This window comes from Cydia pomonella, chromosome 11, assembly GCF_033807575.1.
Source record: "Cydia pomonella isolate Wapato2018A chromosome 11, ilCydPomo1, whole genome shotgun sequence".
In the NCBI taxonomy this organism is placed as follows: domain Eukaryota; kingdom Metazoa; phylum Arthropoda; class Insecta; order Lepidoptera; family Tortricidae; genus Cydia; species Cydia pomonella.
The window spans coordinates 4,872,730-4,888,106 of NC_084713.1; the positions used below are offsets into that span (position 1 = coordinate 4,872,730).

The window sequence follows — 15,377 nt, forward strand, 5'->3', positions numbered from 1 at the left end:
ATAATTATTCAATAGCTTATGAATTAGGGCATAAATTTAAAGCATAAATGTCATTAAGAATTTTCTACAATTACCCTATAATTAATAACAAAAATAAAAACCTTTTTCAAAAATTTACTTTTTTTATATTATAGCTTTTTTTTCGAAAACGAGGTCATTGACCTGTACTTTTTTTATTGTTGAATGATAGCACAGGATATCAACAAAAAGTTGACATCAAAATGATAGCCCTAGTTAAAACATTTGACAAGTTACAAGAGTCCAAACAAGACCTTCTTCAGAGACAGGAGGTGGCCATAGGAAAATTATTTGGGGTTTTTTTTATTGTCTCGATGAGTATAATTAGTTGTCTATGGTTAAAAAAGTACAGGCAGCGATAAAAACTTGTACCCAAAATTAAATTTTTGCGATTTTTTATTTATTTGTCTTTATTAGTGTCCAATTGCTGGGCCTTTGCCCAGCAATCTTCCCTGTTTCTTTGCATTGAGTCCTGTCGCTAGCTGTTTCCCATTCATAACACGTGTCTAAGTCGTCCCGCCAAGGGCTTCTGCACAAATCACGCGAGGTTTTTTCGGCTACTTTTTGACTCCCCTCCCCCTTGGTGATATTTGGTGAGGTTCTTGGCGAACCCCCCCCCCCCCCCCCCCCCCCCCATAACCTCACGTGTATTTTTTTTATTTTTTTTCATTCGAATTTAATTTAAGATAAATAGTATTGTATAGAGTAAATCTTGTTTAGACTCGTTATTTTAAAGTACCAAGTGAAGATTTATGTTTAATAAAACCGAGAAAAAGAATGTGGTAGATATTTTTTCTTAGTTTCGTTCACCATAGAAAAATATACGTGAGGTTTTTTATACCCGCCCTCCCCCGACGTGATCTGTCGTGATTTTTTCGTGAGCCCCCTCCCCCTCTATCGAACCTCGCGCGATTTGTGCACAAGCCCGAACCAGGAAAACTAGTCATCCCTTTCTTTCGGGTGCTAGTACTAGTGTAAGACAAAGACTATGTCTCTCTGTCTATATTCGAAATGAGTCATAGGCAAGACTATATCTACTAATATTTTGTCTTTGTCCTCAGGGTAGAATGCCTGTACCACGTGCAGCAGCGGCAGGCGGACTTCGTGCCCGTGGATCCTGAGGATATGTACGTGGCCACCAACATACCCAACCAGGACTTCGTGCTGTTCCAGGAGTACAGGACTGATGATGAGCCTGATGGTAAGTTGATACTAACTTATTTTTTCATTACCGATTAAATACATCCTGATATCAATCTTACAATGCATTGAAAATAAGGGTTAATACGTACCTTAACTTCACCTTTAGTACATAATCAAAATTCCACTTAAGTAGTAAAATTTTAGATACGTATTAAGATATTGTAAATGTGTATGGCATCATAATAATACTACTTGTTATATGAAATTCCACTATAAAATGTATTAAATGTATTAAATCATGGGCGTATGGTTATTGAACATTTAGGATTAAGTATAAGTTTTAGTATTGTAGATCTCATGATTGTGAAGGCGAAGAAGAATGGCGAAGTGGCGACGCGTAGCGAAGTCAGTAAACCATTTTTATACAGCTCTATTTATTGTGAATTCAATGGACATCTACTTATTTCTTGGTAAAATTATTAATTTAATATTTTACTTGGGCGAAGTTGGACTCCAAATCCCTACGGTAGATAATTTTGCAGTTCTTTGCGCGCTAGATAAAAACTATTACTTACGTACCTATCTATTTCCAATGAACGTCTACGGTCAACCACGGTCAAGGTCATTGACGATCGTGCAAATAATTACCTACAAATATTTAAAAGTACCAATAAGTAGCACTAAAAGTTTCTCATATACTTCTGTGAAAGCAATGCATAATATTTGAGTTGTTACGAGGCAAGTTGTGCAACCCTGGAGTCCTGGCAGAGGTGCGTTTGAACGTACCAGATCGGTATGTGTGGCGACGGCGGCGGCCGAGCCTGCTGGCCGAGCCGCGCGCTCGAATGCAACTCCGCCAGGCCCCCTTTACGCGCGCAATTCGGACACTTAATCGAGTAGCAATCGAGTTAGATTTGTTTCTTTGTTCTTTGAGCGAATTCACAAGGGCCACGCTGTATGTATTGTGTTACTGTAGTTTGTAATACTTAATCTATTTACTATATACCTATGTAATTATTTTCTTTTGTGTGTCAAATTCCATACTATCGAATTAGGATAGCCTGTAACGATGGTTGTGTGTATGTAATAAATAAAAAAAACCTGTCGGACCAAATTTCCTAATTAAAAACAACAACATTGCTACCTATACCTAATTAGGTTTTTATTTGAAGAGATAGAATATGGAACTTTCTCAATTTACCTTCAATCTCAACAAATTCCACCTCACGGAGCTAATTCTCTTGAAACTCGGCCTAATTTATAATTTTTCAGCTGACATCGTTTATCAAATAAATATTGAACGTTGCGATGAACATTATTAACACCAAACTCCTTTCAAAACTTTGTTAACGCTTTCAACCTCAGCGTTTATTGGAAAACGTTTTAAACAATGTTAAGTCAGCAATATTTCGTAACTGTTAACTTTGCATACTTTAATTCTATAAAGCTGTGACTGCACTATGGTTGAAGTTTGAAAACAAGTGGATTATCCGAATCCATTATAGTGTGGGCCGCGTCCATAGGTAAGAGGTCGGTTGTTTTCATCAAACTCTCGGTGGGCGAATCCGACTTGCACTTGTCCGGTTTTTAATATTTTTAAGTACCTATCTCTTATTGTGTGTGTACCCCTTGTCCAATAGTTCCTCTTACCCCACCCAACCTTACCTACAATTATTCCAATTCCAACCAACGCAACAGAAAAATACTCGCATAATAAGATTGTTTACCAACGAGCTATCAATGTGATAATCGAACTGAATAATTTCCGGTGCATTGTAAAACTTTCTCCATTCAAATGTCTGTGTTCATGTGTCCACCCACCTAAAATCCAACTCCGTTTTTGTTGTGCCTTTCTGTCACAGGTATTATTCATACTTACTAGAAAGTCCCAACCATGAGAGTGTTATGTTATACATGCTTTTTCATCACACGACCTATATTATGCCTACGGGTGGTAATATTTTTTTATTGATTTCATTATGCCCATGGGCATACATTTTTAATTATGTATTGCATTGTATTTATTTGTAAAAATAAATACAATATGTCACTCACGCACTTAAAAGTATTTAATTTGATTAATTTAATAGCCGTTTAAAATACTTTTTACACAATTTTTAATCGTGGCTGAATGCCGGATGGATCTGTGTATTCGATGCCTAATGTCAAAAATTACAATATGGCGTAAGAATGTTTAAAGGTCACCGTATTTAAGAACTAAGTATTTCGCTTAAAATTTAGTTTTTTACTCATGTGTGATGAAAAACATCGTGTATGCCACGGACGGTACGAAAATTGTACGAAGCGTGAAAACCGCTATTTGTAGTATTTTTTTGGTCAATTGTGCAATAAAGCTTAAATAAAAAAAATAATTGTTTCTACAGATGCGCCGTGCGGATCCCTGTCACCATCAGTGTGATAACTACGGTAGAAAAAATTGAAATTCAGCTAATATTATTTAAATTTAGATATTTTACTCCAACCCATCGTTTTCTATCAACCATTACTATCACCTAACTTCAACAAAGCAATAACCATAGCAATCGAAAAACCAATAGCAATAAAAGAAAGCCATAGAATGCAGGTGTCGCACACCGTTGGCATTCGTTATGGATGAAAACTCGTTCCGCCGCGAACAGCGTATTGCATTCAACGTTGACAAAGCGGATGCTGAGAATAAATCGACAAATAAATAAAGGTCGGCCTGGCTATCCAATAAAAAGTGGAAAACTAGTAAAATGGAGTTCAATAGAAATGGCAATTTGACACATAATCAATTAACCAGTTGCGCTCTCATTTTAAAACGACTAGCTAGATAGCTCTGAAACTTTTTACTTACAATAGGATGAGGTATATTTAGTCCTGTAATTAGTTTATGTAGCTTCAGATACTAGTTAGTTAAAAAATACAGCAAATTTAAATTTTTCATACAAAACATGATTTTACTCTATTTGGTTTGTTTTATAAATTGGAGCTACAGGACCAGATATACCTCATGTCATTGTATGTGCAAAGTTTCATTACAATCCAACACGTAGTTTTAAAATGAGGATGAAACTCCGTTTGTTATGTGAAGGTGAAATTTGGCTGTGCTTACCAGGGACGCTTAAGTTGGCTAATTTCACGGTACTCGATGTAACAGAACTTAATTTTGTACAGTTGCCATTAGATATATTATATCGAAGCGGACAAGGTGCTCAAACATATCTGAACAGGCCTTTATTGTGAAGACGTTAGAGCGTTTTCATATTGCCCAATGCGACATGATATCTTTTTATTTATTCTGTATTTATTTTATTTATTCATTTTATAAATCATTATTGATAAAAACGATAGATCACGCAAAAAGACGACTTAATGACAGATGGCACTGACCTAAAAAAGTTTTTCTAATAGACGTCTTCCGACATCCGATATGGAAAAGGCGCTTCGGATAATTCCAGCCATCTCGGAGCCCCCCGTCAGCTGTCAGACCGATAATATTTGTGTGTAGTTGTGTGGGTATGTGATGTGTAGGCAAACATTAGTTTGTGTAGTAGTGTGCGTGACCGCTAAAGACGGCGCCCCCGCGGCTATGTGTGGAGTGGCGGTGGAGATAAGGAATGAAATCTCCATGTACCAAAAAGTGTCATCAAAAAACCTTAAATAGGTGGCGCTACAATACCTAGAATACTTGAACAAAAAAATCAAATCATAGACAGCGCACTTCACTCCGTCAATAACACCTAGGTTCTTATCTGCTCTAGCGCTACTGTGGAGAGATTTGGAACTATTATTTATGACACTTTTGCAACAGTTCTCCCATAAGAGATTTCACTCCTTTTAATTTCACACTCCATACCCGCGGCCTTACTACGCGGATGCGGATCCTACATCCGATATCGGAGCAGACAATGTGAAAACGCTCTTAGAGTGCGATATTTTACAGTGGAGTCCAATGGAAACGGCCAATAATTTAAAATAATGTAAATATAATAGATTTTGTTAGCATTTGACCACAAAAAGTGCGAGATTACGATGATATGAAGGTAATAGATTTGTTTACATTATTTTCCTTTTCTATTAAATTCCACTTTACACAGAATATTAATTTAGGGCTCATTCTTTTTGAGACTTGAATTCGATATTTATTATTTTAGTATTATATGTATATTCAATTTAGAGTAAGGTTATACTGGTGTGTTGCGTTGCGTTTGCGTCGAGTCATCGCAACGCATCAATGTGGCATAATCATAAATATATGTTAAACGACGCAGCGTAGACGACGCGACGCGACGCCGACGACCCTTGCGACTAAACTCTATGTAGTAATAATATTTATAACATAAACTTTTTATTAACCGTAAATTCAAAAAAGTACTAACAAACCATACATAGTAATCGAAAACCAATATGTACAAATAAAAGAGAATTCCGTATAAGGCAGGTGTCGCACACCCCGTTGGCATTCGTTAGATATAGATAAAAACTCGTTCCGTCGCTAACGATAGGCAAATAATTCGGTCTGGATGTCCAATATAAAAGTATTCTATACCGTGCTGTCTCACTACGCATATGAGTCGTAACATCATTGGAAAAACAACGTTAAAATAATAAACAATTGAATTCGTTTTATATAAATAAATAAATATTAATTTGTAATAAATATTTGATTTATAAGACTACTCTTATAAACTGTAACATCTTCATGTTTTGTCGTGGCTACATTTAAAGTCACTTTCGAAAGAAAATTCCTAGTTACCGAAAAAACAATTACTTGTCATGTCGGTGCATATAAACTTGATGCAGTACAAAATCTATAAATTTGATGCATTACTAAAAAAATATAATAATCAACCAATTATTTGATCATTGGTAATATTTCCAGGAAAAGTAAAATTCCAGCATTATAAGTGATAGACGTGGAGCCTGATCGACCAATATAATTCGATCGAGTTTTCATTGATTTTTAATAATACTAATAATTGATACAGATATTGGTGTCCCGATCTAAGACCAATGGGCAGGTGTGAAGAACATTGTCTACTTTACCTAACTTTATTTTATTTGAGTCGTATTTTTTATCACAACACAAAGCCACAGCTTATAGTTATAGCACCTAATAAACATGAACAATAAACAATAAACTCGTGGTAACGATTGCAATAAACTGGCAAGGAAGCCATCTGTTCGTATCTTTGACAGCTTTGCCTCTTTGAAGCATTTTTTTACAATTGTAGTATACGTCAATATGCATATATACTGTCCCTAATAATGTGTATTTTTCAACCTGTCTGATGTAGAAAGCAAGGTATTTTTTAGCATGTTTGTTGGCACGTAGATACCTACAAATTATCCTGTATACTAAAATAGTACATTACGATACAAGTGCGAAAAATAGGAAATTCGAAACGAGTGGCGATAAATTAAAACACGACCGAAGGGAGTGTTTTAAATCGACACGAGTTGCGAATTACCTATTCGCACATGTATCGTACAACGTTTTACAGTACATATGGCCCTTTAAATGTTCGACACAGTAACGTAATATGCTACTTCTCGCACTAGTGCTATAAAGTAGCCCCATATGTACTGTAATAAATAATGTAATGCGTGTCTATACAATGATTTATCTGGTATCACGTACAGTGTCATTTATGTACATATATATAACACTCTTTTATTACTGTACAAAATTAATGTCAGATATAAGTACATTTTACCTCGCGGTGTTTGTAGGTCAAAGGTTTTTATAGATGGTGCAAGCACAGGTTTACCTGTCTCTAGTTTTGTTCTGTGAGACTTGGCTTAAACGGCTTGTATCCAAAAAACAATAATTTGACATTCATAGGAGTGACGGATAAAACCTATGCTGTGCCACCATCTGTAAAATATCTCGACCGGCCCCACCCTTCAAACCCCCTGCCACATTTAACAACCACTCCAAGTGCTGTTTAACAATCATTTAACTTTCATTGCACCGAGCCACGCCAGTAGAATCTAATCCACCTAGCTGCAGAAGCAAGAAACCAATTTTGAAATGGCTCGGAAGCACCCAATGCCATGCAAACACAGAATGAAAACTCGTAAAAGATTACGTGATCCAGTAAAGTCCAATGGTCATTAACATATACCTTATGTCTTGGGAATAAGGTGTGAATTTGTATACATATTAATGGTTGTCACTGTTCGTTTGGCTTGACGCGTCCACACAATGGACAAAGGCTTTTTTGAGATTGTTTTCGTAATGAGAGAGCCTTAATCATTTGAGTAATGAGCGCATAGGTAACGTTTCGTTGCCGGAAATATTGCCAATAACATGTCACAGTCTCACAGTAAACCCAAGTTATAATAGCCCTAAGCCCTAATAATATACCATATATTGTACATTCATCAAATTATATTTTATTAGACCAATAAAATCCTTAAAACACAGTTATGTAAACGTTTGGTGTTCCATTAAATCGATAAATGGTTTTTTCCAGCAAACAATTTGATTAATTTTGTTATTAGCAATATTATTGTACAACTGACTGACCGCTAGTCAATATTTTTTTACTGCTTATATCATAGAGTCAGACCAAGCTAACTCTACAGCGATGTTGATAGCAGACTGTCCTAGTATTATTTTAAACGTCATAATTTCATAGAAGTTTTACGTTTAGAATAACACTTGCACAGCCTGTGCTAGTTAGCTTGGCCTGACTCAAAGTAGATATCTAATTAAAAATATGGGAATTTCTGGTGTTTGCATGTGTAGCATCTAAGCGGCTTTAACTATTTACACCACGAATTCACCGTGATATCGTTTAAATTTTAAATGCTCGAGTGATAGAGATATATATATATTATTTATTTACTTATTTTATTTTATATATTTAATGTCTTCATTAATAACAGTAATCTTATTATTGTTAGTACATTCTTAAAAATATTTTAGTACATCAATGCAAAAGTTCCTATAAATAAACATACGAGCATCACAAGATGAGCTTCGGGATCTTTCTTAGAATTTTTTTTTTGGGAAATGTTACTATCCGGTGGCAGTCAGGTGGCAATATTAAAGGAGCTTTGGCACATCCCTAGTCACGTAAACAAAACAGCAAAGCTAGCTTAGTGGAAATTTCAACGAGACTCCTCTTATTGGTCCGATATTTAAGGAGTTTAATTAAGGAAATGAGGGCCTCGTTAGAATGTCCGCGGATCTCAATTTATACATTAAAAGATCTGATTATTAATATAAATTGTGCCGAAGGTTTTCTACCCCAGAGGATAAGAGATGAGATTTTGTTAATCTATTTTTAACGACATTAAAACGCTTTCTGGCTTTAATTAAATATGGCCGTTTTTACCCGACTGCGTCGCAAGGTATAGTACAGGACTTTATGTATGCAAATGTAAAAAGACTTTTGGTCCACCCTGTATAATGTTTTATGTATAATGTTTTATTTTATTTTATTATAAGACATTATTACACAAATTGGCTAAGGCCCACAGTAAGCTCAATAAGGCTTGTGTTGAGGGTACTTAGACAACGATATAAATATATAAATATTTATAAATACTTAAATACATAGAAAACACCCATGACTCAGGAACAAATAAATGTGTTATGGTAAGGCGTATAATGTTTTTAGTGGTGACGTTTATTGGTCAACTTTCTTTTTAATGACGCCCTAAGATGTCGAAAATTTAAGATGACCATTTAACCAATGTCGAAACATTTAGGTATGTGGATTTAAAGCCTGTGCACACCGGACCGGGATGCGCGTTGTATTATACAGCCATTGACATATATCTAAGGACGGGCCTTTGGTAGAAGAGCTGCAAAATTTCGTACCGACTTAATACCGCGATGAAATGCACAAAAGTTTCTGTGCTAAGTCCAAATTTGATAGTCTGCCACGGCAAATTTAAAGTACAGTAAAAGTACAAAAAAGAAGGCCACTTCCGGTGCGAAAAAGGAGCTGATTTAACCCATCTGGTACCGCAATAATATTTATGGCAGCAGTTAGAAATTTACTGGTAGACACAGAAAAGCGAAATCTGACAGCATTTTCTTTGCGTAAGTGCTTGGCAAACTCTCTTAAAGGTGGTCATGGGGACCCCAAAACCCATCTGATACCACCATGAAACCAATTCCAGTCGGTAGGTTTGAACACTCATTTGGACACCGTTTTTGCCCCTAATGGAAATTTCATAGAATAAGTACTTTCTTCGTTAGGATCGCAAAGCTATTCTTCCCTCATAAGGCATCTTGCTTACTGTTGCTACTGTAGAAATTGCTTCAAGTTTAGTAGACATTTGCCATTTTCAAAATTATCCCGCATTCGAAGTTATCCCAATGCAATTAGCATCGCTGGGACCACCATACAGTTAGAGTCGGACCATGATAAGTTGACAGCGATTTTGATAGCTCAGCCTGTGCAAGGGTTAAGTAAACGTCATAATTTCATAGAATAGATGTTCGACGTTTAGAACAACACTTGCACTGTCTGGGCTATCAAAGTCGCTGCCAACTTATGACTTTGACTCTAGAGTCGGACCAAGGTAGGACGGTCAGCAAAGTGTGATATTGAGATTTTATGAAAATAATTATGACACTCCTCACTTTGTTCCATTCAGTCAGAGTCAGTGCAATGTTAGCTTAGATGGACTAATAAAAAAACAACAAATTTCAAATTGCAATGGCGTCGTTTTTCATTTTTACATGGCGGTCGGTTCATGTGATAACATTTTATCATTCTAGTAGGCTATTCCCATTGTATACGCGAGTAATTGTAGTAGTAGTTGTAGGGTAATCGAATCCTTGTCAACCGATATAATGTAACCTAGATCCGTAACAACTGTACGTAATTTCAGAGTGCACTTGTAGTAGTGTACAATATAATACTAGTTTATATAAACAGAGTAACTTGAGTAAATAGTTTCTAAAAATAGGTTAGACAGCCATGGTTTATCGTGAGCGTCACTATTACCGAAACATCAAACAAACGCTTAACGCTCATCCTATTTCTATGAGCAAACAAACTAAGTACTTGTGAGGACACGCTAGCCCCGTCACATCTCCACGGAACCTCGTTAAGGGCGGCAGCTGCTGCGGAGGCGGCTGAAATTGCAAAGGTGGAGAAATACCGCGATCTCGGAGCCGAATACAGTTTTGTTACGTTCGGCGTGGAGACCCTGGGTCCGTGGGGTCCTGGCGCTCCGAGTCTCTTTAGAGACCTTTCAAAGAGACTCAGGGACGCAACTGGGGACCGGAGAGCTGGCAGTTACCTCGCTCAACGCATCAGTCTGGCAGTTCAGCGGGGTAACGCAGCCAGCATCATCGGGACCTTGCCGCAGGGGCCTTTTTAGATTTAGTTTAGTTTAGTGTAGTTTTATTTTTGTATAGTCTGTATTTAGTGTAGTTTTATTTTTGTATAGTCTGTATTTAGATTAATTGTAATTTTAAGTTTTTATTTATTGTTTCTGACATGTTTTTGTACCTTATTTAAATATACCTATTCATTAAACTACTACTACTACTACTTACTAAACTCCTCTGGCGCAGCGACCCAAAGTGTGTCTCTGTCTTCGCGTCCAACACAACTGCTCGCCACTGATCCCGGTCCTGTGCAGTTTCTCGCCAGTCTTTCCAGCCACCTGGAGCTCGCGCAGATCCGTGTCCACCACATCCACCCATCGATAACTAGGTCGACCGGCCGGGCGGCGTGCTTTCGGTTTTCCCTCAAACGCTCTTTTCACCGCCTGATCGCCTCCCATTCGCTCTAGATGACCGAGCCTATATTGGTACCTATTCCATAACTTTCGAAGCGCCCGAGCCCCGTAAGCAATTGGAATCACACCTCTGCATATCTTTCACCCCGTTTGTGTATGGTAATGGTCTGATGTTGCCATTTTGAAACTTCAACTTTATTGCCAAGCTTCAAAGTAATAAATTACTTAGCAAAATAACCTGATGAACGTTGCAGTCTAAACCTACTTAATTCACGTCGGGCCAAATTTTCATTCATGAATGTTATATTGCGGTCCGGAACGTATGGCCGGGGCAGATAGGTACGGTAAATAATATGTTAAGCTTGGTAAATCATACCTGAGGTCGATTTGGACTTATCGATGTCAATTTTATTTACGTTTGGTTGACGTAAATGGAGACCGAAGAGCTGGCGGCTTCCTCGCACAACGTATCAGTATTGCGATTTGCGATACACCGAGGAAATGCCGCCAGCATCCTTGATATGATGCCTCAGGGGCCTAAAGATTTAATCTAGTTATAGTAATTCTGTATATATATACATTATCTAAATTTTAATTACTTATAGTTAAATTTATTTGAATTTTATTTCATATTGATATCACTCGCATCACATCTCATTGATACAAGATAAAACGGCCGTTAGGTTAGGTAGTCTGTGGTGACCCTGCCTGCGGAGCAGGTGTTCCCGGGTTCAAATCCTGGACATTTATTTGTGTATTCATCAGAGGTTCATCGGTTCATCACAGTTATTGGCCCTCTTAGAGTCATCAACTGTGTGCGTTTCTCTATAAACCTCCTGCCTCGCACAGCTAAACTGTGCAATAAACTGTTGACTTACACGACCTTCAAACCTTCACAAAAAAGAGTGTCCCATCTTAAAGGCGACAACGCACTTGCAACCCCTCTGACCGTCTAGCATGAGTTGCGTTCTCACTTGAAGTCGCGCAGAATGTACGGGGTCGCCCGCGAGAACGCAACTCTTGCTAGCCGGTCTAGTGTTGCAGGTGTCCATGGGTAATGATAATTGCTTACCATCAGGCAATTCGTCTGCTCGTGTCCCCCCCGTTAAAAATGTTTTATCTAAATAGTCTTTATCAACCATTGTTAATCTTTGCAGCGGAGTTCCGTTACCAAGCTGTCATCGTTGTCCACAAAGACTTGCCCATCAACAACCTGGATCAGCTGAAGGGACTCAAATCCTGCCACACGGGGGTCAACAGGAACGTCGGTTATAAGGTAAGATATAAGTACATAAGATAAGATAGGTAAGACTCCCCTCTTAAAATTGTCCAACCTGGTAAGGTTTTAGTGGCTGTAAAGAATAATCACTAAACTACTTAAAATTATACCAAGCTAACTCTTGCCAACTAGAAAAGCGTTACCCATTATTATTTAATGTCTTAAATCAAAAGATTTTCTGTTTCATGAAACAAGTAAGTACAACCTATAATGTTCTAAATTTAATAATGGGGCGGGAGGGTTCATTCTATTAAGGCGCCATCCATTTATTAAGAAAGACAATTTAGGGGGAGGGTGTCAAAAATGTCTTCTTTTTTCTTACAAGGGAGTGGCACCCCCCTTTCCATACTCGTAGTTTTTAAGATGCGAAAATTTTCAAATTTCTATGAAATGATGACGTTAAAAATAATACTACCTACCGCATTCTGTGCTATCAAAAACGGTGCAGCGTTAGCTTAGACGGACTCCAGTACCTTTGTACGTACAAACAAACATTCCAAAAATGATTTGTGTGAAAAATAAAAACTAAAACAAACCAAACATATATTCATTTTTTCCTTTAGATTGTTACGTAATATATAATAGGGGGCCGGCCTATTCTTATTTTTTCTTATATTGGAGCTGGGAGTGTATCAAAAACTGGCAAAAATCGTCTTACCCAACAAATTTATGGTGCCTAAGTAATTAATAAATAGAAACCTTTATAGAACCAAATAGAACTTTAAATGCAAAAGTATGCCAACAAAAATTCTGACCAATACCTAACACTACAATAGGTATCAGTTCCTCAGCAAATAACTGGCTTCTGAAACTCGTCACCAAAAGCAATAAAGTGTTTCGTTTCACGAAGAAAAATGCTTTATCCTAGCTGATTGTAATGTAATTCAATCAACGACAACGATCGAATGCCACCGGCAGCCGAAGACAAGTCGTATTAACGGAATAGAATGCTTTGTCCGGGTTCGGAAACCATTCGTCATTCGGTTTATTGCAAACGTGGACTGGGTGATTTAATCGACGATTTTTAAACAGAAGCAATAGATCGAATAAAAAATGTTTGCTTCGTCATCCGATCGAATTTAATGGATTATTTCGTGAAAAACACGTCAACTGATAGGCACCCACCACCCAGGCACCCACATCCATACCTGCAAGGAAAATGGAGTTATACGAAAACAAAATATCTGTAAGTATCAATGTTAGGGACAAAAACTTAGTTTCAAAAGGCGCTTAACATATTTAACAAACATTAGGTTAAAGTGTATTTTATCGAGCATCTGGAACCGTAAAGTCTGATGATGCTAAAAAAAAAATAGATTATTCTGATGATGCTAATAAAATTAGTAGGTATAACATGATTTTGAGACCTCTCTAATAGGGTTGTTTCCATCTACAAATCTTAGGGCAGAATTGTATCCCAATAAATTCTTTTGGATTATAAGAACATGTTAAACTACTTTTAGGGGACCTGTAATGACCATATTTTTGTAAATATTGAATTCAAAATATCTTTTGGCACACGTCACGTGACCAAATTCGAAACGCCTTTGAAGATTCTGATGACGTCACAACTCTCGGATTGACTGTTGACAGTTAGGCGATAAACAACAAATGACAAATGTCAGTTGACAGTTCGTATCTTCTACGTGTGTATGTAGTTATGTGTCAAACCGTAAACTGTGACGTCACACAATTTTCAAAGAGCGTTTTGGGCGCGAAAGAATCTGTCAAAATATATTTTGTTAATTTAACATATTTAAAGCCGTTTTTAGTATAAAAGTTGAATTTTAGGGCAACTTTTAGTTAATATAGAACGTAATACAAGCGTTTCAAATAATTGGAAACAACCCTATTACGCCTTCTCATGAAGAGCCCATCAACGTGCTCACTAGCGCCACTGCTAAATAATTGTGATTATTTAAATTCAACGATAGATATTTAAAAAAGGGGGCCGCTACGTACTGTATTTTATATTTAAGTACCTTTTGAATGCATCATAATAGTTTTTACGTTGCTGGATTCGTCAATCTGGGCGTCCAAAGTTAATACGGCCGTTTTTGTTTTAAGTCGATGAATCCAGCAACATAGAAACTAGTTTGATGTATTCAAAAGGTACTTAAATACAAAATACAGTACGTAGCGGCCCCCTTTTTTAAATATCTATCGTCAAATTTAAACAATCACATTTATTTTCCAGTGGCGCTAGTGAGCACGTTGATGGGCTCTGAAACATATAGGTAGGTACTTATCTTACTTAAAGTTTTTGCAGTAAAGTATGTTATGTTGGACACAATCTATTTTATTCTCGTTCAAAAGCAAGATTAGGTTGCTTTTTGTTGGGGCAAAAATCACATACAATTAAAGGAGAGCATTAAGTGGAATACAGAGTAATTTTCGTATCAGTAACGTAGGCATCCTTCCACAGATTCCACTAACCATGCTGATGAAGCGCAGCGTCTTCCCTAAGATGAACGACATGAATTTCTCCCCGAAAGAAAACGAGCTGCGTGCCTTCTCTAGCTTCTTCACCAAGTCCTGCATTGTCGGGAAGTGGTCACCGGATCAAAAGACCAACTCTGCTTGGAGTAAGTTTTAATATACAAAGTCACTTGCCCCAGTTGGCTGATGAAACGCAGCATCGAACCCAAACCCAAAACGTGAACTTCTGCCCGAAAAGGATTCCTTGCTGCCTTTGTTTTTTTTGAACAATAGCTATGAGGTACTTTTACTAAGTCAACCGCTTTTACTTTCCTGGGAGCATTCTCGAAGTCCACTTTTATACCGATCTTCTTTTAGTAACATATCGATCTTATTTTAGCACCTATCAATGTAGATAAATCTTCATTACCAAACTAAATAACCAAAAGTATCATGAAAAAGAACTTTTGCAAAAAGCGTAACTGGGTAGTTACTAGAAAACAAACTGAATCTTTGCAGTTCACTTTGCGAACTCCACCCAGAAATATATAAAAATAGTGAACATTAGATTTCGTTTGTACTTACCAAGTCACCACTTATCACTGACGATATAGGCCCCAGGCGGATAATCAGCGTTTTAGTACAGCTATAACCACAACCTTGTACGCAACTTAAGCCTGTCTAAAAATAGCGGCAGGTAATACTTAGTTCCGGTCGTATATCCAGGAATTCCCGGAGTAAACTTTATGGGCGTCTGGGGCATCATACTACGTAGCCTCGTTACGGTGTGATCTCGCTAGGCACATATTAAACAGAATTA

General features: G+C 37.2%; 1 protein-coding gene across 1 annotated transcript in view; it reads left to right on the forward strand.

Moving 5' to 3' along the window:
* The window catches only part of LOC133522668 (transferrin), a 39,091-nt gene that overhangs the window by 3,787 nt on the left and 19,927 nt on the right, over positions 1–15,377 (forward strand). The window contains exons 3-5 of the mRNA XM_061858057.1: positions 1,080–1,219; positions 12,018–12,136; positions 14,565–14,724. Coding sequence (XP_061714041.1) covers positions 1,080–1,219; positions 12,018–12,136; positions 14,565–14,724 — 419 coding nt within the window. The remainder of the gene's footprint in view (positions 1–1,079; positions 1,220–12,017; positions 12,137–14,564; positions 14,725–15,377) is intronic.